This window comes from Hesperophylax consimilis, chromosome 19, assembly GCF_061612785.1.
Source record: "Hesperophylax consimilis isolate HC1 chromosome 19, BYU_Hcon_1.0, whole genome shotgun sequence".
NCBI lineage: Eukaryota > Metazoa > Arthropoda > Insecta > Trichoptera > Limnephilidae > Hesperophylax > Hesperophylax consimilis.
The window spans coordinates 12376173-12403645 of record NC_142854.1 but is presented as its reverse complement, the minus strand read 5'-3'; the positions used below and the strand labels follow the sequence as shown (position 1 = coordinate 12403645).

General features: G+C 34.2%; 2 protein-coding genes across 2 annotated transcripts; one reads left to right on the top strand and one right to left on the bottom strand.

Annotated features, from left to right (window-relative positions):
• Positions 1–183: 183 nt before the first annotated feature.
• LOC149414819 (uncharacterized) lies at positions 184–1077 on the bottom strand. The gene is made up of 2 exons (XM_089643379.1): positions 982–1077; positions 184–889 (listed from the first exon to the last, which is right to left on the bottom strand). The coding sequence occupies exon 2, from the start codon at positions 875–877 to the stop codon at positions 224–226; it is 654 nt and encodes a 217-aa protein (XP_089499505.1). The 5' UTR covers positions 878–889; positions 982–1077; the 3' UTR covers positions 184–223.
• A 2195-nt stretch (positions 1078–3272) lies between these two features.
• Positions 3273–27469, top strand: cm (AP-3 complex subunit carmine). The gene is made up of 10 exons (XM_089643291.1): positions 3273–3459; positions 6220–6307; positions 7393–7536; positions 8716–8775; positions 9241–9362; positions 14771–14930; positions 16776–16889; positions 20092–20281; positions 25883–26034; positions 26643–27469. Exons 1-10 carry the CDS (start codon positions 3425–3427, stop codon positions 26826–26828), a joined length of 1251 nt encoding a protein of 416 aa, XP_089499417.1. The 5' UTR covers positions 3273–3424; the 3' UTR covers positions 26829–27469.
• Positions 27470–27473: the final 4 nt, after the last annotated feature.

Genomic DNA, 27473 nt, shown 5'->3' with positions numbered 1-27473 from the left:
ATGAGATAAACTTTAGTTGAATGATGTTTGCACGATAATGTGATTGTATCAATCAATGTTAAATATTTGACATTAGAACTCCGCAGATCCAAAGATGTCGTTTATTGAAACTGTTGATCAACTTTAAAACTCACTGTCAAGAGATCTTTTAGGAATGAATAGTAGAAAAAAGAAGACTAACAGTGCGTTTTACACTTTTATTACGTGGTAAAAATACATAAATTTAACGGTTAGATTTAGCAACTCGCTCGAGCTCATCCTTCTTCTTGATGGCGTAGGAGTTGGAGGAACCCTTCTCGGCGTTGATGAGCTCATCAGCCAGGCACTCGGCGATGGTCTTGATGTTCCTGAAGGCGGCCTCACGGGACCCTGTGCACAGCAGCCAGATGGCCTGGTTCACCCTGCGGAGGGGAGACACGTCCACGGCTTGACGTCTCACGGTACCGGCTCTACCGATACGGGTGGAGTCCTCACGGGGTCCGGAGTTGATGATGGCTGTCACCAGCACTTGCAGGGGGTTCATGCCTGTCAGCAAGTGGATGATCTCGAAGGCGTGCTTCACGATCCTGACGGCCATCAGCTTCTTGCCGTTGTTCCTTCCGTGCATCATCAGGGAGTTGGTCAGACGCTCCACGATGGGGCATTGTGCCTTGCGGAACCGCTTCTGTGCGTAGCGTCCGGCGGAGTGGGGAAGGTATTTGGCGTGCTTATCCTTCACAGCGATGTAGTCCTGGAGGGACATATCTGACACCTCCACTCCATCGCAGCTCCATCTGCCGAAGAGTTTGATCTCTGGCAGCTCGGCGGGCTGAGCGCTTGTCACGGCCTCCCCCGTGGTCTCGTCGATTATTTCATTCCAGTTTTCGCCGTCCGTCATGGTGAATAGTATCTAAAACACACGTAACACGTTAGAAATGCGTCCGCAGAACTCGGATTGACCCGTCAGGTTTAAAACAATGCACAAACAACGTAAATACTCACTTGTCAAAGCGATAACCACGCTGAATATCCACGCTGACGGGAGGTTAGTTAAAAAGAAAGCACATTTCCGTGCGACACGACGAGCTGACGAATGTTGCCAGGAAATAAATATTATATTATCTAGCCAGCTGCATTCTAGCGCCTACCCACATAATAAAGTTTGTAATGCTTAAAAATTTAATTAAATTCAAAATGCCGTCACATAATGCATCTTTAAATTAATAAAAAGGTACTTAGTATCTACTGTAGTTTAGCTCAATTAACACCGTCTCAACTTAAACTTAATTCGACTAAAACAGAATTTATTTGGATAGCTTCCCCTGGAAGGCAAGCCCTCCTTGACTTCAGTCCAATCCGTATTCAGGAAACAGATATAATCCGTTCCGCAGAAATAAAATTTTTGTTTCACTATACACAATAGTGTTCCTCTTGAATCGAAAATTTTAAAAGCTATGAGTAATAGCTTTTTTCATCAAAGGCTGATAAAATAAATCAGGAGATGCCTTCCCTCTGATGGAGCAAAGTCACTAAAAAATTCGTTCGTCGTCTCACGTATGGACTATTGCTATAATGCATATGCCGGCCTATCTCAGAAACAAATCAATAAAATCCAGTCAATTTTTAATGCTGCGGCGATAATGATTTTTGGTGAATCTAAGTATTTTCGTATAACCCCACTTCTAAGGGACCGCTTTTACGGGCTTCGATGCCCTGAAAGAAAAAAGTTTAAGATCTGCTTAATGACCTTTAAAGCATTGCAAGGAATGGATGTCCCACTGTTATTGTTATTCTAAGTTTTGTCATCACTTTGTATAAACAGTATATTTGGTGTTATAATATTAGATCTGTATTGGGTAAGGCAAACTGTAGGAATAAATTTAAGAATATGACCACTAATACTAAATTACCGTTTTTATTATTACTATTATTATTATTTTATGCCACACGACCACGGAGGAAAATCCTTTACTCCGTACATTCAACTAATCGGAAAATGACATTATTATAATCCAACTAAGTAATATCAAAAATTATTTTCTGTCGTTACCATAATTTTTTAGTCAGAATATTACGCTTGCAATGTTATGGTAGATCTTGCGTCCAAAAAAAATTGTGTTTCTAATTTTATCTTTAATAAAGAAAAACCTATTTTTTTAAATACCAAATAAAGAATCATATAAATTGTCCTAAAAATGTAACTATCTCAATGACAAAAACGATTTATTTAAACGTTTTTCAGGCAGGTAGGTACCATAATATTGATTATTCCGATTTGACAGCTCGCAGAAGGATCGACGCTCATGCGAACTCAGGCGAAATAAAAGGCAGTATCCAACACGGCTACCCCTTTGAAACGAAAACTGAACGTACAATCAAATTTACAGACAGACGAAACGCTCGAGTTAAAACAGGATTTCGCTACACTCAGTCAATAATATCTTGATAAAAAATTAAAAATCTTTAAATGAAGAAAGAACAAAGTTGATTTTTTTCTAAATGCGTTAGTTTTTTTTAATGGACGATAATTATTGATTATGAAATTATTATTTTTTGCTGTGTTATAGTAAGCAGTTTTACGTTTTGATTTTTCTAATACTCCATGCTCTTTAAATATTATTATTATTTTTTTTAATAATATTCTAAATTCACTTAGGTGTTTAATTTTAACTAAATGAAAATAGTTTACTTGGCTTTAACAAAGATACATATTTTTTACATCATTTTCATTATTTAATATTACAATATATTTTTCAATTACTAATCTTCCCCGATGACAGGCACGAAAACGCTGTAGGAAACTTTGGCTAAAGAAGATTGTAACAACACGGCTTAATACAACAAAAATAAATCACGATTAAATTATCAACGTTGTTTAAAATAAAGATAAAAAATATTATATACTATTAACTCGTAACGATATCAGATACATATCGAATACGAACTCTAAACAAAACTAGACTTTTTTTTATAATTCTCTACTGAACATACAAAATTTTATTGCGTTATTCTCCGTAAAAAAGTAATTTAAAAATAGATTCCGCGTATAATCTCCATAGCAACCCAACAATGAAGGTTTAAGCATGCGTTTATATCTGCGTGATAAAATATAAGAAAGTGTGTACGCCTACAACCGGTAAGAGTTCCCTTTTATTAAAATGAATTTGAAATAATAGAGAGTTGTGTAGACCTTTTTATACGGGTCAAAGTTAATATACATTTGAAAGACATATTTATCATTGCGGAAGCGAGGACCTGGCAACACTGATACTTCGCTGCTACGTCATATTGACAGTTCTGTACACAAATTATCCATGAAAAGTCATTCCTACTTTAGATATTTTACTACACAAATATTTGAAATGTCTTACCGGAGCTAATGCGAAAATAACAAATTTAATTTAGAATTGCTTGCTTCGAATGCTGAGCAAATCCATAATTCGAAATGATTCATAGCTTATTTATTATAAATTCTTCGGGGTAAGCCATGAACAATTATTTTAAACGTCAAATTATTGTTGTTTTTTGTATGCAATTTGGTACGCCAGTTCCCATCCTGTCTGTATATCATTTTATTTTGAATGCGATTTGGGAATAATACGATAAAATGTTGCCTTTTTACGGTGCATTTAACTTTCAGAAGTTAGATGATGTACGTTTGACACACAAATTTATACTTTTTATCAATATTGTTGTTTGTTTTATGACTTTTGGCACTTTATTATCCAAAAGTTAACTGTTTCACACTTTATTAAAGATAATTTTCGTACAAACAAATTGTTAAATGTCTACAATATGTTGCCTTTCTTATGTTAATTTAATGGAAATTGACAACTTTCACATTGAAGAAGAAGAATATTAGAAGAATTATCAAAAGTACTTTTAGCTTTAATTCCTCAGGCCTCAAGCGTATTCTGTCAGAAGATCGGAGTATTTCAGCTTTGCAATAAAATATTAATAATGTATTGAAAAATACTGATTACAAAAAAATATAAAAAAACTCTCTTATTTTATTGGACAAATGTATTACAAACGTTTTTATCACCTCGCTTCATAAAGTCTCTTTAAGTTTTTTACAAATTGCGGTCGGAATCTTTGGATCCATACAGGTGCACATTTTAATTCTACTGTGGTTAACTTATAGATTTGAATATAAAGTGTGGTGTTTTCTTTTTCTAAAACTGTTTAGATCATATTTATCACAACAGTAAGAGCGGGAGCACACAGAGAGCGGTCAGAGTTCTGCGTTCTAGTGACCGTTGACCGTTTAAGAGTTCCAAAGCACACAAGCGGCGTTCAAATTCTCGCGTTCTAGTTTCGTTTGGGTCTTTGCATATGCAACATGTCACTAGAAAGTTCATCATCCGATGAAGAATTATTGCTCTTGTGGAGCTTAGCAGCTTCTAAAAAGAAAAGGAAGTATTGGGTGCACCCAATCAACACAACCCGAGAAGAACAAGGTGAATTTACTAGTATTTTTCAGGATTTACTTAAAGATGAACAACGATTCTATATTTTTATAATTTACAACACTTAAATCGTATAATAAACTCCTTTCCCTAACCAATTCAATTAACTTTTCCGTGTTTGTAACCTCAGACATCGCGGCGTTCTCTGCCTCAGCGGGAAAAGAACTCTTAGAAAGCGACGTTCTAAGACCATCTTGACCGCCGCGGTCTGACTGCCCGCTGTGTGTGTTGTTGTTATAGTATCAGTACATTCTAATGAACGCGGAACTCGAAACTCCTGACCGCTCTCTGTGTGCTCCCGCTCTAAGGGAGATACAAGTATTTCTGTTAGACCATACAAGTTGTTCCCTAAACTAAGAAATTAGCCTGAAGGCTTAACTTTATTAATGGTTAGTTACAAATTAATACTGTTTGTATCTCCGCGGTTTTCTCACAAACTCTCTTGGTCAATAAAACACTTTGAGCTTTATTGTGATAAATTTACAATGGGCGCTGACATCTTAACTAGAAGGCGATTGGAATAATCTGGACCTTGACCTTGAGATTGCCATCTTATTTATTATCCTGTTATTCTTGACGGCTAGCGGCTAACCTAATATACTAATCTAGTGCCATCTATGGGTGTGCTCATATACTAATATTAAGGTTATACAAATATAGGGTTTTCCAATAAGATATGTTATTTTGATATTCAATCGTAAAATATCAATGGTTTCGTTGCTTGTGTGGCACGTAGCGCCGTCTTGTTGAAAGTAAACGTTGTCCAGATCAATACCATCCAATTCCGGCCATAAAAAAATCATTAATCATCTCTCGATAGCGCAATCCATTCACCGTAACTGTTGCTCCAGCCTCATTTTAGAAAAAGTACGGTCCAATGACTCCGCCGGACCATAAACCGCACCAAACAGTCACACGTTGAGAATAGAGAGGCTTTTCGACAATAACTCTTGGGTTTTCCGAGCCCCAGATGGGATAATTTTGCTTGTTGACGAAGCCACTGAGGTGGAAATGGGCCTCATCACTCAAGATGATTTGCATTTGATTCATTCAAGTGGATTTTAATAATTTCAATGCGTTGTTGAAGCGTGTATCGTTCCATTTTTATTAATGGCGTAGTTTCTACTTGTCAAATGTCAAAGAATGACAGCTTCAAAAGTAACATCGACCGAAATAGCGGGCTATTCAAAATAACACCTCTTATTGGAAAACCCTGTACTTATTGAAAGTATTCATTTACCTCAAAACAAAATCATGACAGTTGGTTAAACGGGTGAATTATTGGAGGGAAAAATGAGTGGGTTGAAGTAACTAAATGCATTGAAGAAATATGAAAACTGTAATATTATCTTTGTAAAGAAATTCAGGATAAACCTGTGGAATTTTGCAACATATGCAAAAAATATACAAATAGCACTTGGTTTCAACTTAATTACTACAAGACATAACTATTTATGTGGTGGGAGATGGTAAAAGATGCATTAAAGTTCCATTTTTTCTCAATCTTTTAAATTTGAAGGTTAGGAAATATGCATGAATTATTAAAATAACCCAAACTAAACCTAAAAATCTGTGTTGTGCTTGTTTTCTTAAACCGCCGACTTAATAATTGTTTCCATTAGATATTTAAGTTGAAATCAAGCATTGTTTTTTTAAAGAGCCTTTGCATGCAGCGGAATTCGAAAATTTTAGGCACCCTAAGGCACAGATTATGGAAATTACACATATTAATTATATAGATGGTTTAAAACAAGTAATTATTTTGTTTCAGAGATGTTTTCCTGGAGAAACATTGGAGGAGTGTGATTTCCAGATCGGTGTGTGATTATTTCTTGGAGGCGCAGAGGGCTAATCCTAATGTAAGAAAAACTGATGTTTTATATAAATAATTAGCTGTACCCCGCCATGCGTTGCTGTGGCTCAGTCAGTCTGTGCAGATAGAGAAACTTTTTTTTCTTCTTTTTTTAACATCACACAGGAGGCCCTGAGGAAAAATAATTTCCCTCGGAGCCTATGTCATGTTTGGGGACGCTGGGTGGAGGGTCTTTTTGAGGAGAGAAAGGAGTGAACATGGGTCTTGAAAAGACTTGAAAAGACCCATGTTGTAGGATGGAGGAAACACAAAGGCCGGAAAATTGTTTCTCAGCCGAGCTGTTGAACTCAAGAATGAGTCGTAGAAGCGACCCATTCTCATGTGTTTCCTGACTATGCACTGGTGTCGAAGGGGTCGATGATGGTAGTTCCTCAAAGCATCTTCCATTGAAATACTGGTAGAACAGGGACAGCATACCCACTTGACGCCTGTGCTCTAAGGATGCAATCCTTTTGTTAAAAGAGGGGAATCTATCAAACAAACCGCCCGTTTTTTGCTTAGAGTCGAGAGTTTTTTTTAAAATGTATTTTGGGGCTCCAGACCAGAGGTGGCTGCCAAATTCAACAGTGGGGCGCACTTGCGATGTGTACAGTGTCAGCAGTTGTGTACTATTAAAGTATCTGTGGACCCTGTTCAGCACTCCCAGCTTCTGAGCGGCTAACATGACTCTGGCTTCGATGTGCTGGTGCCTGAGTTGGTCACTTAGAGTTACACCAAGCGTATCAATGGAAGGTATATTGGGAAGATTGTTTCTGTTGAAGGAGACTAGACTCTTTATCGAATTTCATAAAAACGGGATATTTAGGTTGTCCAAAACATGTAAATCACCTATTTATTTTAACATAATACATTGTATTTGAACTAAAGAATAAATTACTAAGAGGCTTAGTTTTTTTAAGAACCATTTAATAATCTAATGCATAAATGTTTTGTAACAGTTCAAACCTCATTTTGCGATTACCCATCCCGGGTATTAGTAACACGTAGCTAAAGACAGGTCGAAGAAGAAAAGGAAGACTGGAAAGCTTGTGATTTGCCGTGCAATTTAGAAAAGTGAAAATTTATTTCCAGGATGTCCCTCCTGTCATAGCGGCCCCTCATCATTACCTGCTGTCCATCCAGCGCGGCGGAGTGAGCCTCGTGGCCGTCTGCAAGCAGGAGGTGCAGCCTCTCTTCGTCATTGAGTTCCTGCACCGAGTTGTCGACACATTCCAGGTAATCATTTTATAATAATAAAGAATTCATAATTATTGAATTACTCCATAAGGTGAGCTCCAGGAGTTTGTGTTTATGGGAGGAGTAAGATATACAAAAAGAAAATAATGCTTAAAAGGCGATGCGTATACAATATTTAAAGTCTTATTAAATAACTACAGAGAATGGTGGGGGGGTCAGAGGGGGACATCTAGGTCTGCGAGCCATTTTAGGGCCTCAGGCGTCGCCATTTGAACCTCATCAATCCCGCCGGGGAACGAATGGAGCGGGCATTCGTTGACCACATGTTGGGTGGTCTGCACCGCACCACATTCACACATCGCCGACTCTTTAAGGCCCCATCTGTGCATCATGTGGGCACAGCGGCTATGGGAGCACATCAACCTATTGATGGCGAATTGTTCCGTACATTCACTACTCTTGCTTAATATATAAATATGTTACTTTAATATGTTATAAATAACCTGAAATATATTTGGAAATCTCCTACTACCATCATTATAAGCGGAATATATTGTTTGTGCAATGATGGAGGACTTAGCTAGCAGAGAACCACTGATTCTTAATGAAAATAATCTCCCATTGAGACAATCTTTACAACTGTATTAATTGTTATTAACATTTGTAATTGCCAAATGCATTTCTTATGTGTTAATTAAATATGTAATAAATTGTTTGTGATCATAGACTAAATAAGACTAGACACGGCATAATCATTTAAAAATAACCCCAACACAATTTTGGTTTGGTTCACGTGAATATTTATGAAAAGGCCCACGCACTGTGTCGCGATGCAAAATGGGCACTGTGCATTGCGTTTTACCTTTTGTTGGTCTAGAGTAAGCTATTTTGCTTCTCAGCTATGCTGGGCAAGTTCATTTTTTCAATCACAAAAATAACCCAGTTCCAAATATTTAAATTTGAATTATGTCCATATTACAACACCTCTGACAACAAATTCTCCGTGGTTTCGCTGACGAGTTTCAACGCTTGTACAAGGAGTTTAAACAGAGTTGGGTTGTTAAGTTCATATCCATATTTTTGACGTACGCTACGTGACATTATTTTTAAAATGAATTTTACTAGACAGGGCTAATCTAGTATAATACATCAATGTGTGTGATGCATAGGAAATTTTAGTAATGTATTATTATTAATTTTATTATTTGTTTTCAACAGGATTATTTTTCAGACTGCACGGAGAGCATCATAAAAGAAAATTATGTCATTGTATACGAGGTAAAAACTACTTTTATACATTACACTGTAATACTTGTTAAAGTCCCTGGCATTGCCCGATCTTTATGCAGAGTTTTTAGAAATCTCACTCAGACAGGGATCTTGCTGCATTCTGCTGATGTGCTTATATCCGATATCACAATAAGTAATTGAGTTGTAATTTAAAATAAGTTGATCCTCTCTTCTCTCCAAATAAGAATCCAATCGAGCTTTAAATTAGAAGGGAAGTGTCCATGGCGTGGTGAAGATTTCTTGGATGCCAGGACAATTATAATGTCTAGAATAAAGTTTGAAAGTCTCAATCAAGTCACCCCTTTCTCTTCTTTCTTTTAATGATCAAGTGTGCAAGATTTCATCAATCTCGGAATAAAACTGTAAATTTGTGTAAAAATAAAATGGTTAAGTATGAGTAATGAGTATTTTTTAATTTATTTCAAAATCGGTACAGGATTGCTATATTTTCAGTTATTGGATGAAATGTTGGACAATGGTTTCCCATTGGCCACTGAGAGCAATATCCTGAAAGAACTCATCAAACCACCAAACATCCTACGTTCCATCACAAACTCAATCACTGGAAAGACCAAGTAAGCATCCTCTTGTACATAATTATCGTATGTAATTAGTGGATAATTGAAAAGTACTTGTAACAAACCAAGTGTGCAAAATCTACTTTTCTGTGATTTGTGAATAAATGAATCTGACAGTATACAGGCAACTCGCATTGTAATATCATTATTTAGTCCATGAAAATAAAATCTACTTACGAATTACTAGGCCTTTTTACAATAACTGCGTAAAAAACTAATTCCAAATCAGCTAAACAAAAGTTTGGACTTGTTTCCAAAATTGAATATTTTGTTACACCCCTAATAATTTACCCACCTCATTTTTAGAGTCTATGCTAGTTGGTTCGGTTAAAAACGAACATTCAGATCCTGTGCAGAATAGTCCTTGTACTGCAAGTAAAGTTTGCTAAAGTAAAATTACAAAAGTACCTTACACAGTATATACGCATCTTAATCGCTCCGAACTAACATTAAAAATATATGATTTTTAACCCATGAAATAGAAAGTAAAAAGTTTTTGCGGTGTTTGAAGTGTTTACAGTGAAGGATTTCAATTCAATTTAACTCAAAAGTGACTTGTGTACTGAGAAACATTAAAAAACATTTGTGATCCAATGATAAAGTGAAGTAACAATCAAAAAGTGACAGCTCAATGTATTTTACCAGCTACGATTAAAATTTGTCTAGCGAAATACATCAAATTCTATTGATATAAAATTAGCTAACAATAATTAAATTATCATACGAAGTGTTTTTGAATCAGTGAAATAGGACTCATCTCTCTAAAAAAAAAATCAAAAAATTAACAGCAATCAATGAACACAACAATAAACAACTATTTTTATTTTCTTTGCTGCTCGGTTCCTATTATAATCTGATAAATCCACGCATCGCCTTGCGCCATTCGTGGGTCAGTGGTATAAACAGCCGGACGAGTTTATGCAGACATTCCGGTGAAGTCGGATCGAATCCTACTGAAGCCCAAAGAAAAAGTTATTTTATAAATAAATTCGTACATTTTTATTTTTAAATTTAAAATATCCGATCATCGAACCTTTCTTCAAAATGAATAAGCAAAAGAAACCTCAAAAAAAGGCGCCATCTAGCGACTCGGAAGAAGAAGACACAATGACTAATAAAATGATCAAATGCATTGAAAAAAAATTTAATGAATTAACCAGTCAACTTATGAAATCTTTTAATGAACAAATAAAAGAACTTAAGAAGTCCGTCGAATTTTGTTGTGAGAAACTAGACGAATATGAAGAAAAAAACAAAAGCAAAGAATTATTGATTAAACAACTTCAAGCAGAAAATAAAGAAATAAAACTACATATTAATAAAATGGAGCAAAATGAAAAACAAAATAACGTCGAAATACAGGGTGTTCCTTTGAAGGAAAATGAAAATATCACAAAAGTATTTAATAATATATTGGAAACACTCAAATGTGATAAAGAAAATATTAAAGTGGCAAATATTTTCAGAAGCAAAAATAAAAACCCGAACAAAAATCCTCCCATTGTAGTTTGTCTACAAAACAAAGATAGTAAAGACGTAATCATAACACATAAAAAGAAATATGGTATTTTATGTGCAAAAAACATAAATTTTGAAGAAAACAACACAATATATATTAACGAACAACTGACCCAATACAATAAACATCTACTTTACCTTGCTAAATCTTCAAGGCTTGGGTACAAATTTATTTGGGCAAAGAACGGAAAAATTTGGATGAGAAAAAATGAAAAATCTCCCATCATACAAATAAACAGCACAGAAGACATCCCCTCCGAATAAATAATAATAACACCACATAGCAAACACCAATCAACCTTTAACATGGCTGAAGAAAACCATATACATGAAAATTATAAATGTACAAACCCAAATGAACTAAATCTACTTTTTAAAAATGTTAATTTCTCTATTTTAAAGATGAATATTAGAAGTTTAAGGAAACACTTCGATGAGCTCTGTATCCTTATTAATAACCTAGATTTTTCTCCAAGCTTAATTGTTTTGACTGAAACACAAATGAAAGACGTTATTCCATATAACTTATCAGAATATACCACAATTTCCTCTGCCTGTAAGCATACTGGTCATGATGGAGTCACTGTCTTCTTTCATAATACTCTGAAAAATGTTGCCACTGAATTTATTGAATTTAAGTCAGCCAATGCAATAAAATTAACCTTTTTTCAAAACAACTATAAATATCACGTACTAGCCATATACAGATCCCCATCATTAAATGATTTTTTATTTGTAAAAGAACTAAAATCTTTTGTTAGAAATCTTGACAGAAACAATTTTACTTTTTCCATTTTGACAGGTGACATTAATATAAATATTAATGATAACAATATAAATGTAAATTGTCAAAATGAGTATCTAGATTGTTTAGCAAGCTCTGGATATACGTCATATATTAGCTCACCAACTAGAGTAACCTTAAGTAACTCTGCATGTTTAGACCACATATTTGTCAAGTCGCACAAGGCGACCAATATTATCTCTTCAATTCTTGAAACTAATATCACAGATCATTACCCGACCTTTTATGGACACCATTTCAAAAATACACCTCTAAACCAAAATTCTGTAACTCTAGAAAAAGTAGACATTGATTATAAAACTCTAAACTCTTTACTTCAGTCAGAAAACTGGGAAAATGTAATATCAATAGAAAATCCACATTTAGCATTAGAGAATTTCTATAATACTCTTAGAGAGTATATTCTAAAAAGTGAAAGTAAAATAGTTGTCACTAACAGAAAATATAAAAAAAATTAAACCTTGGATTACAGTTGGATTAATTATATCAATTAAACAAAGGGATAAATTATATAGAGAAATGATAAAATATCAAATGGATTGCCAAAATAATAATCTCAGAACAATGCCTTACCTGAAAACAAAATATCTAATGTACCGAAACTTACTAAATAGACTGATACGAAACTGCAAAAAGAAATACTATTGTGAACAAATTGAAAATGCTAAAAATAATACTAAAAAAACTTGGAATATTATAAATGAAATTGCCAACAAAAAAATTATGTCTTCAAATATTGTAAATGAGGTTAAAATAAATAATGAAATAATAACTAACAAATCGACCATTGCAAAATGTTTTAATAACTTCTTTACAAATATAGTAGACGAGGTACTTCAATCTTCCGGCATTAATGTTAATCATGATTATATGGAGACATCTCCTCTATTAGACTCTAATAACGATTCAATTAACTCAATAGAATATTTTTCTCCTATTACATTTAATGAAATTGAAAAATATATTGATAACCTAAAACCATCCAACTCTAAGGGAAATGATGGCCTATCATGTGATACATTAAAAAAAATAAAACAACATGTATTAACGCCATTACAACATATCTTTGATATATGCCTCAAAGATGGTCATTTTCCAGAACAGTTTAAAATCTCCACTATAATACCTATTCATAAATCTGGGGATACGCATAAATTAGACAATTACAGACCAATATCCCTTGTTTCAAACCTATCAAAAATATTCGAAAAATGCATCAAATTTAGAGTCATTGAACACTTAGAAAAATATAAAATTCTATCGAAAAACCAATACGGCTTTCGTAAAGATCTAAGCACTGAGGATGCCATATATGAATTGACAAAAAATATTTATACATCTATCGATAAAAAAAAGAAATGTGTTGCCATATTCCTAGATTTGAGAAAAGCTTTCGACACCGTTAATCATAATTTACTCATTAAAAAAATAACTCAACTGGGCTTCAAAAAACACACACTAAAATTACTATCAAACTATCTTAAAGACAGAACACAAAAAACAAAAATTGGGAATAATTATAGTTCAGAAACACAGATAAAAAACGGAGTTCCGCAGGGAACTGTTCTTGGCCCGATTTTATTCTTAATTTATATTAATGATTTATGTAATTTTGTAATCCCTGGTAAAATTGTTTCTTACGCCGATGACACGGCAATAATAGTGGATGGTAATAATTGGACAGAAACTTTTTCGAATGCAACTGTATGTATTTCACTTGTTTCAAAATGGTTAAAATACAACAAACTTGTCTTAACTACAGCAAAACATTTTACTTACCTTTTTATAAAAACATCAAAAACAAACCAAAAGACAACCTTAAAATTAGAATCCATAATACAACTTGCAATCAAGAAATGTGCTTCCTGTGCAACGAACTCGCTAATGTCAAAAATATAAAATATTTAGGAGTATCAATAGATATTAATCTTAATTGGAAATCTCATATTAATCAAACCACTTCAAAACTAAGATATCTAAGCTACATATTTTAAAGACTCAAGGAAATTTTAAACGCTGAAAAATTGAAAATGATCTACTTCTCCCTGGTGCAATCTGCAATCACTTATGGCATAATAGGATGGGGTGGTGCACCTGATACATTTATTAAGCCTCTACAAATAATTCAAAAGCACATAATTAAAGTCATATATAACAAAAATAAAACATTTTCGACCGACCTATTATACAAGGAATCTAAATTATTTAACATTCGTAAATTATTTATATTACAAACTATGAAATATCTATTTAAAAACAAAAACAATTTCAAAATAAATGAAAACAGAATGAGCAAAAGAACAAATAATATATTTTACACCCCCCAAACCAATACTAAATTAATGCAGACGCATAGCAGTTTCATTGGTCCTCGTACATTTAACCTTCTACCACTACAAACTCAAATGATAAATAAAAAGATAGAATATATTAAAGAGGTAAAATTATGGCTGATTGACGCAGATATTGAAACGCTTTTACTATAAATTTATTTATCCTTTCTACAACTCACTTGCTGAAACTTTATAAATTATTGTACATGATGTTTTTCTCTTTACTTTTTATAATAACTATAAACAAAAAAAACTTTTTCTACTAATGTATATTATACTTTAGGTACTTGAAATATAGTAATCGTTTTATATTACCCACACTCAGGCAGTCAGTGCCTTAGTGGGTTTTCATTTCTTTTGTAAACTATTTGGTATTATATATTATGTTATTTTATACTATCTATTAATATGTATAATATGTGTAAAGAAATGAAAATAAATGAAGTAAATAAAAAAAAAAAAAAAAAAATACTTTAGCAAACTTTACTTGCAGGGACTGGTTATTTTAATGTGTGCTCTTTGGCGTTCAACATACGACTGATGTCAGAGTTGATTCAAAGCATTCTCGAACCCTCCTGGTGCCAAAAATATTGTCATGTGGTTTGCCTCCAGCTTGTCGATATGATACCCAGATTTCATGTAAGGGCAAGTCTATCAGTTTAGATATCTGTGGGAGATGAGCCATGAACCATTATTGATGAATATCATTCTCCCGTACCACTGCAAATATATGTTGTGTTCATTTCCAGTCTTTCTGGAACCCTACCATCGGGCCAGCTGTCCAACGTGCCCTGGAGAAGGACGGGTGTGAAGTACACCAGCAATGAGGCGTACTTCGATGTCATCGAGGAGGTTGACGCCATCATCGACAAGAGTGGCGCCACGGTGTTTGCAGAGATTCAGGGATATGTAAGCAGAGCAATAATTCTTTAATTATGGAAATACGGTGTAGCAAGAAATAGAGAAAAATCCTTCACTCTGTGTGAAAACAGACAATCTGTTTGATAAATATCCGATTGTAATTATTGGAATTCAATCAACAGGTTATTCAATGTTGAATTAACATCATCAACATCCATGCACAATTGGGAGATGTGCAAACGTTTGATCAACATCTTTAAATGGTTGAAGTTTGTCACATGAGCATGGGTCATCTTTATTACTTTATATTTTATTTTTTATGTGAGTGCCGCTCAAGATTCCCAACTGTTCTGTACCGTCTGGATGAGTGTGGATATGACATCTCCATTTGGGGGTACATTGTGAGGCTGATGAAAAGGGGAAGTGGGGAAGCTTCTGGCTATTCAGATCTGGTCACCAAACACAGCTAAAGCCATTTCAAGCTATTCAATTCTGAATTGTGGTCCTTCACCAGGGCGAAACTGAGAGTGTCTACCACTTTAGAAAGTGCCACAAGTATACCACATACCACAAATAAAATATACTTGCGCATGTCGAGTTTTTAACACTTGACTTGTGGATTTGTAGTTGACAATCGTAACCAAGCGATCATGGATGCCGTCAATGTACTAATTTTTGTTTTTTTTTTATACATTAGCCCCACACAGAAGGCCCTGAGGAAAACAATTTCCCTCAGGGCATATGTCATCTTTAAGGATGCTCTGTGTAGGGTCTTTTAGAGGAAAGGAAGGAGAGGAAGTTCTGGGAAGGAAAAGGGTAGGAATATAGAGATCAGTGTGTTCAGGATTGACAGACAAATGAATATATCCCTCCCACTGCGGCGACAGGCGATGGGTCGAGAGACCAGTTGGAGAGGTCAAAGGGTCTCCCCAAACCGGCCTCTCCCGATCTGGCACGCCACGCAGCTGGTGGGCTGCCGCATCCTGAACACACTTCACCCCATGAACCCGGTTCAATAGTTTGAAAATGGAACTCTTGTAATTCCTACCTTTTACTAGGCCCTTAACACTATAAAGCCTCTTTAACCTTCAGAAGTGTATGGCTGTACTGTGTACGTCCAAAAAAAATATGGTAAAGGAGTATGTACATGTTTTTGTAGAAATTCTCCTATTAATAACGTAAATTTTTAACACTAATATACTTATTTTTTTTTAGTATTAATATCTGAATAATTCTGTTGTTTTGATATTATGTATATAATATATATTTTTTGATCAAAATTAGATTTTTTATAATGCATATTTACTATTAGAAGTCGGGGATGCCCGAGCAAGACATGGCACGATCAAGTGAATCAGATACTTGAGTCAGGCTGTGTATGTCAAGAGTCAGAATAATAGAAGATACATGACGCAAATGTGAATGGTAGCAGAAGTCAGGGACGCCAGACAAGAACATGGCAAGCTCAAGCGAATCAGATACTTGAGTCAGGCTATGTCAAGAGTCAGAATAATAGAAGAGTATGTATGAACGTGAATCAGGCAAGGAGTGTGTGTCAAGACTGAGTTGTTTGGCGGTCGGTCCTCTTTGCCTACCCCTGCGGAAACGGCGTAACAGTGAGTTAGTTACGTAGTTATATTTACTATCAATACAATTAAAAAAATTTTGATGTAAAACTAATTCCACTCTTTTGAACACTTTGTTCTCTCAAAAACTCACTCTCTTTAGAGGTTAAGATTCAAAATAACTCATTCCTCACTTTAAAGAGACCCTCCACACAGCATCGTATTACAAGTACTGCTTTCAGTCCTTGGTTAAATTGATTTTCCTGAAGTGTTCACTTTTTTGTCAATCTCATCGTTTAATGATTAATAATGCTTCATTTCTTTATAGATTGACTGCTGCATTAAACTGAGTGGAATGCCAGATCTGACCTTGTCTTTCATGAACCCCAGACTGTTTGACGATGTCTCCTTTCATCCGTGCGTCAGATTCAAGCGGTGGAAGGTAATAATTGACCCAGCGTAGCAAAGTCCTGTTTTAACTCAACCATTTTGCATTTCATTTGAATGTAAATTTGTCTGTTATGTTCCAGAGTTCGCATGATCGTGATTTTTACTACTAGTAACTTATTTATTTATTTAAACGCACAGAGGTCTTTAAAATATAATGCTGTACAACTTTTTTTGAAATATTACATTGAAAATAATTTGTCACCTCAGTTGACACTTTCAATAATGATCTTTGAATTTATTTAACCTCTCGGACAAAGACTATTATTTACTTTGTGTTCCTTTGCGATCTGTCAAAACGTGAAAATTTTTGTGATATTTACGAGTTTTGTTAAAAGCTTCATAACTCACGTTTTGGGAAACGTAGCCTCATTCTAAAAGATGTTTTGGAAAGATTATGAAATTCACTATCGTATTGTATTGTTATACGTAAATATTTGCGTTTCTAAATATACATTTTCTGAAAACGTCAAAAATATGTAAAAATCGCTGACCATTATTTCAAAGCTGTGAAAAATGTACTTTTTTCTGAGTATCATAAAGAAATAACACTTTATATATTGAAGAAATATAATTAAAAACTATTAGTCACCTCAAAATATTAACCGTCCAAACTAAAATATTTTTAATAAATTATTTAGAAACGCAATAAATTATGAACGAACAAGATGACAATCCAATCGACTTAGATAATGCACCTCTACATTCCATAGATATTCTTGAATACAGACGCGTAGCGTTATTCATTATAGATACTCTGTTTTTTAAATCATGGCAATCCGTATACTAGTGATGGAAATAAATCGATTTTTGTAAAATCTCGCGCGTTTACGTGAAAAGACCTTCTAATGTCTTGACCGCTATTATCATATTTACGTCTTTTGACGTTCTAATGTTCTGAGTGGTTAAGTTTCTTTACATTGTATCTTTTTTTAAAGTTCGAATTTTTAACCTCACTAGGACAAGCCTGTGTTGAATGCAAAACCATTTCTATTTAATCATATATTTTTCAAGGTTCTAACATTTTTACGAGGCGCATTTTAGTTCGTGACTTTAGTTTGATGAGGTTCTAACTTCGCCTTACCATGTTCTGATAATCTATTTAACATTTTCTAATTTTTAAGTTCAATCTTGTGTACAGTATTTTAGATTAATATATTTTCTCATCCATAATTAATCATTCCTTTTACGGGCATGATTTTTGCATTAGCGCTTATCCCTTCTACATCGTCGATCAACATATAAGGTGATTCTTCTAGTTGCACGTGACCAAGGCATGTTTTACACTATATTGCTGCGTGATCGATGTGGTGGTGTGTCCTCTATGCTTTGTAGTCGTAGGGATGCTTGATTAATGTAGGATATGGGCAACTCATAACGACCCTATCTTGGAATGTCATTAGGGAAATGTAGTTAGAACCTTATGCAAAGAATACTTATGCCATAGCCAGTTGCATATAGTTCTGTCTGCACATTAAAGTATGTTCTAAAATATGTCATATTTAAATATTTTCCTTTAAAATATGTTATAACACACAAGATTCAATCTAAAAATTAAAATTCAGTAAATAGATTATGAGAAATCGTCTTGGCAAACTCTGACACCTATATCTTAAAACAATGTTGTTAGTCCTAAAGTAAGAACCCTATCCAAAAGGGGTGACGAATTGTTAAGATTAACTGCTGCCCTCTGTTGGTGTAATTCTTAAGCTATTGATTTACAAGGTTTTTAACTAAATCAGTGTACATATTTTGGTTAATGATAAAACAGAGATCTGCTCATAGCTCACAGGGTAAAATCATTTTCTGTTATTATTTGAATTCATCAAGTCGTATTTTAATAAATAAGATGTGCTTCCTAGAATATGTCATCTTCTGTTATAACCGCAGATCAAGCAAGTCATTCAGGTTATTAACCACTCAGAACATTAGAACGTCAAAAGACGTAAATATGATAATAGCGGTCAAGACATTAGAACGTCTTTTCACGTAAACGCGCGAGATTTTACAAAAATCGATTTATTTCCATCACTAGTATACGGATTGCCATGATTTAAAAAACAGAGTATCGATAATGAATAACGCTACGCGTCTGTATTCAACAATATCTATGGAACGTAGAACTGCATTATCTAAGCCGATTGTATCTGTCATCTTGTTCGTTCATAATTTATTGCGTTTCTAAATAGTTTATTAAAAATATTTTAGTTTGGACGGTTAATATTTTGAGGTGACTAAAAGTTTTTAATTATATTTCTTCAATATATAAAGTGTTATTTCTTTATGATACTCAGAAAAAAGTACATTTTTCACGGCTTTGAAATAATGGTTATCGATTCTTACATATTATTGACGTTTTCATAAAATATATATTTAGAAACGCAAATATTTACTTATAACAACACAATGCAATAGTGGATTTCATAATCTTTCCAAAACATTTTTTAGAATGACGCTACGTTTCCCAAGACGTGAGTTATGATGCTTTTAGCAAAACTCGTAAATAACACAAAAATTATCACGTTTTGACAGTTTTCAAAGGAACACATAGTATATAAATGTCTTTGTCTGAGAGGTTAAAGAGGCTTCAGGCCATTTTTTAGTGTAAATATTAAAATCATCGTGTGATAGTTCAATTGTAAATAAAACTCAGATTGTTCTTGCAATGCAGTTAAAATTGAGTTAACATAATATAGGAAAGAGAAAATATAAACATGTAACATATAAATAGATAATCTGTTAACCATATGAGATAGACATATACCATTGCGGACTTTTCTGTAGGTATGTTTAAGATATACAATTCCGTAGTATATTGTTTTGATGTATCTCATAAGGTTTAGCCAGCGTTAGCAATGTAAGCGCCCGAAAATATTTTGTCTACGACTTAATTACAAAACATCGATTTTTCCAAAGTAGAGATAAATATAAATATAGCATAAAATATAAAGCTTACGTAAGAAATTCTCTAAATGATAGTGAAAACCCTATCAAAATCCGTTGCGTAGTTTAGAAGAACTGAGCACACAAACAAACAGATGCGGATAGTGTCTTTGTTTTATACCACTTAAAGATATCTTCCTAGTAATGATTAATTCAATTTTCAAGAGTTTGAAAGAATTCATTGGTTGCAATCTTTTCAATGGTAGTAGTTCTATAGCAATACACCACACATTGTTTATTCTGTTTATTTTCAGTCAGAAAGAATTCTCTCATTCATCCCTCCGGACGGAAACTTCCGGCTTCTCTCGTACCACATCTCCTCACAGGGCATGTCGGGCATTCCCATCTACGTGCGGCACAGCCTGACCCTGAGGGCGGCCGGAGACCAGGGCAAGCTGGACATCACGGTGGGACCCAAGCAGACACTCGGCCGCACTTTGGAAGGTAACTAACCATTTTTATTTTATTAACATTATCTATGCACCAGTCGTATATGTGATCCATGAAGTTTCACACGTACATGTGTCAAAAAGTGCCGCATGATTCAATATGTCTACAATGATATCTAGCATATTCCATGAGAGGAACATTAGCGACATTTATTGGTATTCGACAGAAGTTTACCAGCATATCCTTAACGATAATATTAAAAAATCGTTTATCTCGACATGTTAAAAAAATCAGTTATACGAGGGTAGTTTGAAAATATTCCAACCTAACAAAGAAATAACATTTTTTTTTTCAAATTTATTTTTTTTTCAAAAAATAGTTTGTCTTTTTCTGCAAAATAGTTTTTTTACGAAGGTAATAAGGTTTGCCCTCTTCATTCTCTGTCCTCCGAGCTCAACTTTTAGTCGAGTTAACAAAAAAAATTCGCTTGGAGCTATATCTGGTGGATTGAAAACGGTGGTCAAGCAGTTCGTGGATAAAACCATAATTCGTGGATTTTAGCAATGGCAACCGCTGAGGTGTGAGATGGCGCATTGTTTTGCTGAAACAAAATTCTTCTTTTCTTCTGCAAATGCGGACGTTTTTCCTCAATTTCTGCTTTCGGCTTATTAAGTAATGTCGCTTAGTATGTTCCTGTAATAGTTTTTCCCCTTTCAAGATAATCCATTAAGATAACTCCATGACTATCCCAGAAAACAGTTACCATTACTTTCCCGGCCGAAGAAACAGCTTTGCCTTTTTTGGAGCCGATTCTTTCGCAGTCCACTGTTTTTGACCGTGTTTTTGTTTCTGGGGTGTAATGGTGTATAAAAGTTTCATCTACTGTAATTAATCGGCGCAAAAACTCTGATTTATTGTGCCTAAACTGCGCCAACAGAGTTTTGCAAATGTTCATCTGAACATGTTTTTGGTCCAGAGTGAGCAATCGCGGCACCCAGCACGCGGTCAGCTTTCTCATCCCTAAATTTTCAATCAATATGTGACAAACACGTTGTTTAGATATGCTCGTAGCCTCTGCTATCTCTCTAACCTTAATTCAACGGTTCTCTAGCACCATTTGGTGAACTTGAGCAATGTTATCGTCAGTGGTTGCAGTTTTTGGTGCAGAGTCTCCGTACACATCTTCCAAGTCGTTTTTAATTTGCGTAGGCGTATCGCCTTTCAAAAACAAATATTTAATGACAGCTTAATACTCGATTTTGTCCATTTTCACAAAAACACTTGCACCAACTCACTAAAATGACTGTCAAACAACAACTGCGCGACCAAAATGGCTGAAATTTTGGTGAGTTCCTTACTAAGCATGCGCAAACAAATTCCTCAACTTTTGCTGACAAGTGCTGCTATCTTCACGTTGAGGATAGAAACTTTTCAGACTACCCTCTTATAACTAGCTATTCTGGGGAAATTGTCTCAGAATCTTTTTTTTTTTTTTTTTTTTTTTTTAATTTAGTTACTATATTACATTTTTTTAAACATTTTTATAAGAATTATATATATATTTATATGATTAATTGATATAGATTTTTATAGTCCTCCTCACTAGGAGATCCTGTGCTGAGGGGGACTAGGTTTTGAATAATTTTTCAGCGACTTCTATGGTTCGACTTCATGTTTTGGGTAAGGGTTTCCAGAAACTTCTACGACGATGTTTTAAATATGCTAGTAAGTTCTTTTTCCGGTAATTCCTTAAGCCAAGATTTAATGTTCTTAATGCAGTTGTTTTTTGTTTTGATTTGTTTGATACTAAGTGGGAGTTTGTTATATACCTTTACTGCTAAAAATTCAGAGCTTCTTTGTCCAAAGGTAGAGTTACACTTTGGTATAGTTAGTATCTCTGTTTGTTTGGCTCTGGTATTATGAGTATGTGAGGTGTTTTCCTGAGAATTATTTTTGAGGTGTTGTACCAAAATGTTTTTGGCATAGATTTTCTGTATGCTTGGAACGTCAAATTGTTTAAAAATTTCTGTTGTTGATGTCCTTATGGGAACCTTTAGTATGGTCTTTATGATGCAATTCTGAGTTACCTTCAGCTGTTTTATATGTTTTGATACTGCTGAGCCCCATCCTATTATTCCATATTCCAATTTGGAGTGGCATAAAGCATAGTAAACTCTCTTTAAATCCCTAGCTGACAAAATGTTCCGTAATTTTTTGAAGAAGTAGATGAGTTTAGTTAACTTTTTTGAAGTTCGATCAATGTGTGAATCCCAGTGTAGTTTATCGTCAATTTCAATACCAAGATATTTTATGCTTTTGGTTTGAGTTATAAGCGAGCAGGAACATTGAGGAATTTTTTTTTGACATTCATGTAGTTTGAGTATATGCTCATTCATTGGTTGTCCTCTTTTGTTTTTGGAGAAAATTAAATATTTGGTTTTATTCACATTTAATGTAAGGGAGTTTGCTTTAAGCCAGTTTTGAAGAACAGTTAGGCCATGTTCAGCCTCCTTATATGTGCTTGTCCAATCTTGTTCATGGAATAAAATTACAGTGTCATCTGCAAAGCTCATTATGTTTCCTTTGATGGGAAGATTCATAAGGTCATTTATGTAAATTAGAAATAGTATAGGTCCTAATACGCTTCCCTGGGGGACACCGTACTTAATTGGTAGAGTTTTGCTCCTTCTTTTACCAATTTGTACAAATTGTTCTCTTCCCGTTAAGTAACTTCTAAGTAGGTTTAGGGTTGTTTCGGTTATTCCATTTTTTTTTAGTTTTAAATACAGTATTTCGTGGTCAATGGTATCGAAAGCTTTTTGAAGATCAATGAAAACTGCTAGGCATTTTTTGCCTTCATCCAATTTTCTAATAATTGTATTTGTTACATTAGCTATAGCGTCACCAGTACCCAGGTTTTCCCTAAAACCATACTGCGTAGATGATAATATTTTATTAGAATCCAAAAATGTAAGCATTTGTTTTTTTATAACTTTTTCTAATATTTTTGATAGTGTAGTTAAAATACTAATTGGTCGATAGTTTGATACATCATTTTTGGGACCGTTTTTATATATTGGAATGATCGTAGCAATTTTAAGACAAGCAGGAAAAATACCATTTGATATTGACAGATTTATAAGATACGTCAGTGGGTGGATTAACTCATTTTGTAGATATTTAATTGATTTGCTTGATATCAGTTCATTTCCCGATGAAGTATTTATATTTAGGGAGGCTATAATATTTTTTATTTCATCACTTGTTATCTTGACAATATTGAGGCTGTTTTCTTGATTTACATCGTCAATCCTCACTGTATTTTCGATAGTACTAATTGAATTTTGTTTAATTTTATTTGCTAAGTTTGAGCCTATATTGCAAAAATAGTTGTTTATAAAGTCAAGAAGTTTGTCCGGGTGTTCTGTAAAAGATGTGGGAATCTCATCAATGTTTAATTCCTTAATGCTATTGTCATTATGTGAGGCTTTAGCATTAGTTATTTCATTTATGATCTGCCAGAGTTTACGTGAATCATTATTACATTCATCAATCTTGTTTTTATAGAATGTTTCTTTAGCATAACGTATTACATTTTTACATGTATTACGATATCTTTTGTAGAATCGAAGTGTTAGGATATCATAAGGGTTGTTTTTGACTTTTTTGTGCAGTTCATCTCTTTTTCTGATTGAGTTTATAATATTCTGACTAATCCAAGGTTTAATGTGTAAATTTTTATGAGATAACTTTTTTTCTATGGTTTTGGTGTTTGATAGGATAATGTTCTGTAAAACTTCTATAAAATAACTCCAAGCAGTATCAGTATCATCTTTTTCCAGAAGGCTTGTCCAGTCATTCACTGTTAACTCGCATTTGACGTTTTCCCAATTTGTTTCAGATTTCGTTAGGAGTGATTTCTTTTTTTGGTTTACATATGTATTTTTTTTTGTAATAGATAGAATTATTGTATAATGGTCTGTCAGTGTGGTAGTACAAATAATGGCTTGAGTTTTTCTATTAGTTTTACAAAAGATATGATCAATGCAAGTTTTGCTTTCATTATATACACGTGTTGGTTCATCAATTAGGCTTTTATATCCATGGTATGCTAGTGTTTGCATATAATCAAATTTTTTTGGATGGCCATTTTCAAGAATATCAATATTTATATCACCGATGATAAATACATCTTTAGTTCTTTTTAGTAGACTTAGTTGATTAGATAAGGAGTTGAGGAATGGTTCTAGATTTTGTGTAGAAGGAGATCTATAAATTGCGAGTATTGTTGTGTCATTACCGATTGATATACTTAGACAGTTTGCATTATTGATACAGATCTCTCTGACATCAGCTTCTATATCTTCTTTAATATATACGATGACACCATCATTTTTTGTGTTGTTCATTATTGTAGAGTAAGGGACATAATTCCCAATTTGTAGGGGGTAGTATTTATCAGTTAGCCAACATTCAGTAAGAATAATAATATCCCATTTTAAATTTAAGCTTTTCATCAATATTTGTAGTTCATCAAAGTTTTTATTGATACTTCTAATATTCTGGTGCATTATGTTAAAATTATTGTTTATGGATGATATGTTTGGTATGTTTGTTGTTAGTGCGTTATTCATTTTCTCAATTTAAATTATTAAGTGGATTAAGTAATGTTGTTCATATTATTCACTAAATTATTTTCACCATATCATCAAGGTGCTTAATGTAGATAATTTTATCATCTTGTTTTTTGCGTATCATAACTTTACCCTGTTTGTACCATACATATTGGTAATTTTTTTCTTTTGATAATTGTTTTGTTTTCCATAGGATTTCTTTATGATACGGGCTTAATTCTTCCCCGATGAAGATTCGAGATGTCGCCAGATCCTTGATTTCATTATAATTTATTTCCTTTTTCTTATCAAGGAGGGAATCTCTTTTTCTTTTATCGGAAAAGGTCACAAGAAGTTTAGGAGGGGCTTCATTTCGTCTGTCTGAGACTCTCGTGACGTCAGTTATATCAGTGTGTAAGAGGTGGATTCCTGCTGCGGCAGCAACTTTTTTAACAATTTCCACAGGTTGTTCGCGGTTTTGTTGTGGAATTCCTGCTATTTCCAAACTATTAGATTTTGATAACGTTTCCAAATCAGAAAGTCGGATTTCAAGTTTTTTAATAATCATATTTTTTTCCATTTGGTCTTTTTTTATATTTTCAAAATCTGTTTGAATCGCTCGATTTAAATTATTTGAGACCTCAATTTTTTTTAACATCTCATCGTATTGAGCACTGATAAAATCAATACTTTTTGTAGTTTCTGTAGTTTGTAAATCAATTTTTGTAAATATATCTTTTTTCAGGGTTTCAAATTTTTTATCAATGTATTCAATAATCTTATCCATGTTCAATTTATCTTCCGAAATTATTGGGGTTTTGCTACGTGTGCTAGACATCACTATTTTAGTAAGTTCACAAATGCCCCTCTTTAATTATGCTTGATGAAAAATTGATGGTGGCAATCACTATTTAATATTTGTTTTATTGCATAGACAAAGTCACTCAACTTGACATTTAATATTTTTTTACTTTAATTAGTTTATGCGCAAAAATCACTCACACTTTCTATATGTTACAAATCTTTTTGGTTGTTTTTGCAGGTGTTTTCCTGGAGATTGCGATGCCAAAGTGCGTGCTAAACTGCTCCCTCATCACAAACCAGGGCAAATACTCATTTGACCCTGTCACCAAGGTCTTGGAGTGGGAGATTGGCAGGATTGATGTAACCAAACTGCCAAATATAAGGGGCTCTGTAAGTATTATTTTCTAGCGTCTTCACGAGTAGTTGTCAAAGGAAACAAGACTAGCAGTATACAATGGAATGCTAGTACCAACCCTGATGTATGGCAGTGAGGCATGGAACTGGCAGAGGAAGGATGAAAGCAGACGCCAAACGCGCGCCTAACATATGTACACGGTTGACATTTGTCACATGAGAACGGGTTGCTTCTACAACTCGTTCTCGAGTTCAACAGCTCGGCTGTGGAATGATTTGCCGTCCTCTGTGTTTCCTCCCTCGTACAACATGGGTCTCTTCAAGAACCATGTTCACTCCTTCCTCTCCTCAAAACCACCCTCCACACAGTATCCCCATAGATAACATAGGCCCTGAGGGAAATTATTTTCCTCAAGGCGTTTTGTTTTAACTGAACATGACCACTTACCTTAATCTCTTGTTTTTTGTTTTTGTTGATGTTGTTTTACATACATAAATATATATATGTTTGAATATTTTTGTACACCGTTATTGGACAGTTTGTTTTTATTTGTGATATTTGAAATGTTAATCCTCTGTTGTGTGTAAAACAAAAAATGGACGATATTTATATGTAGCATTTATGTTTGACTTTTTCCCACCAGGTGGCAGTGGTGTCGGGCGCAGACACCAGTGGCTGCAATCCGACCATCAACGTCCACTTCAACATCCAACAGTTGGCCGTCAGCGGCCTGCGCGTCAACCGCCTCGACATGTATGGCGAGAAATACAAACCATTCAAGGGTGTCAAGTACGTCACAAAGGCGGGCAAGCTTCACTTCAGGATGTAATTCCGTACGACCATCAAATTGACAATCAGCACCATTCAGATTGGAGAGTTTAACAGAAATTCAGATGTATCATTGTTATCATATGGCCAATCAGCGCAATATTGTTTTCTTGACATTTTAAAGGTCCCTGTTAATCGCCGATCTATCTCAGTTTCAACCTTTGAACAATTTTTGATCAACAGAAAATCACTACTGTCATATACAGCAATCAGCTGATCAAAATTTTGGTAGACAGCTGAAATGGAGCTAAACTGGCCGTTTAACAGGGACAAGAAAATCAAAATGGTCCTGATTGGCCATTTGATGACGATATTACATTTGAATTTCTGCAACACACCCTAACCTTAGATTCTCAACTTGTTTTAACTTGTGATCAAATTACAATCAGCTGGCAAACAAAGCGGCCATGTTGTTATGCTTGTTAGCTATTCACATTTTGATCAAAATTAGTAACGGACTATGAATCATCAGTGCTTAACGTGGAGCATTCAAATGTAAAAAAATCAAAATGGCGTTGAACACCGATTTGATGTGGTTATCAAATGTGATGGTGTTTGAAGCACCCCATCCTTAATGTATCTATCAATTATATTATTATGTACTGTTTAATATCTAATAAATAAGAACAATATAAGAACAAATTCG

What these genes read in the sequence shown, in the direction of transcription:
- LOC149414819 (XM_089643379.1), bottom strand. Translation starts at nt 877, where the DNA reads ATGACGGACGGCGAAAACTGGAATGAAATAATCGACGAGACCACGGGG.
- cm (XM_089643291.1), top strand. Translation starts at nt 3,425, where the DNA reads ATGATTCATAGCTTATTTATTATAAATTCTTCGGG. An exon ending in ATTATGTCATTGTATACGAG is followed by an intron (nt 8,776 to 9,240) that starts GTAAAAACTACT and finishes CTATATTTTCAG; the next exon opens with TTATTGGATGAAATGTTGGA. An exon ending in ACTCGGCCGCACTTTGGAAG is followed by an intron (nt 20,282 to 25,882) that starts GTAACTAACCAT and finishes TTGTTTTTGCAG; the next exon opens with GTGTTTTCCTGGAGATTGCG.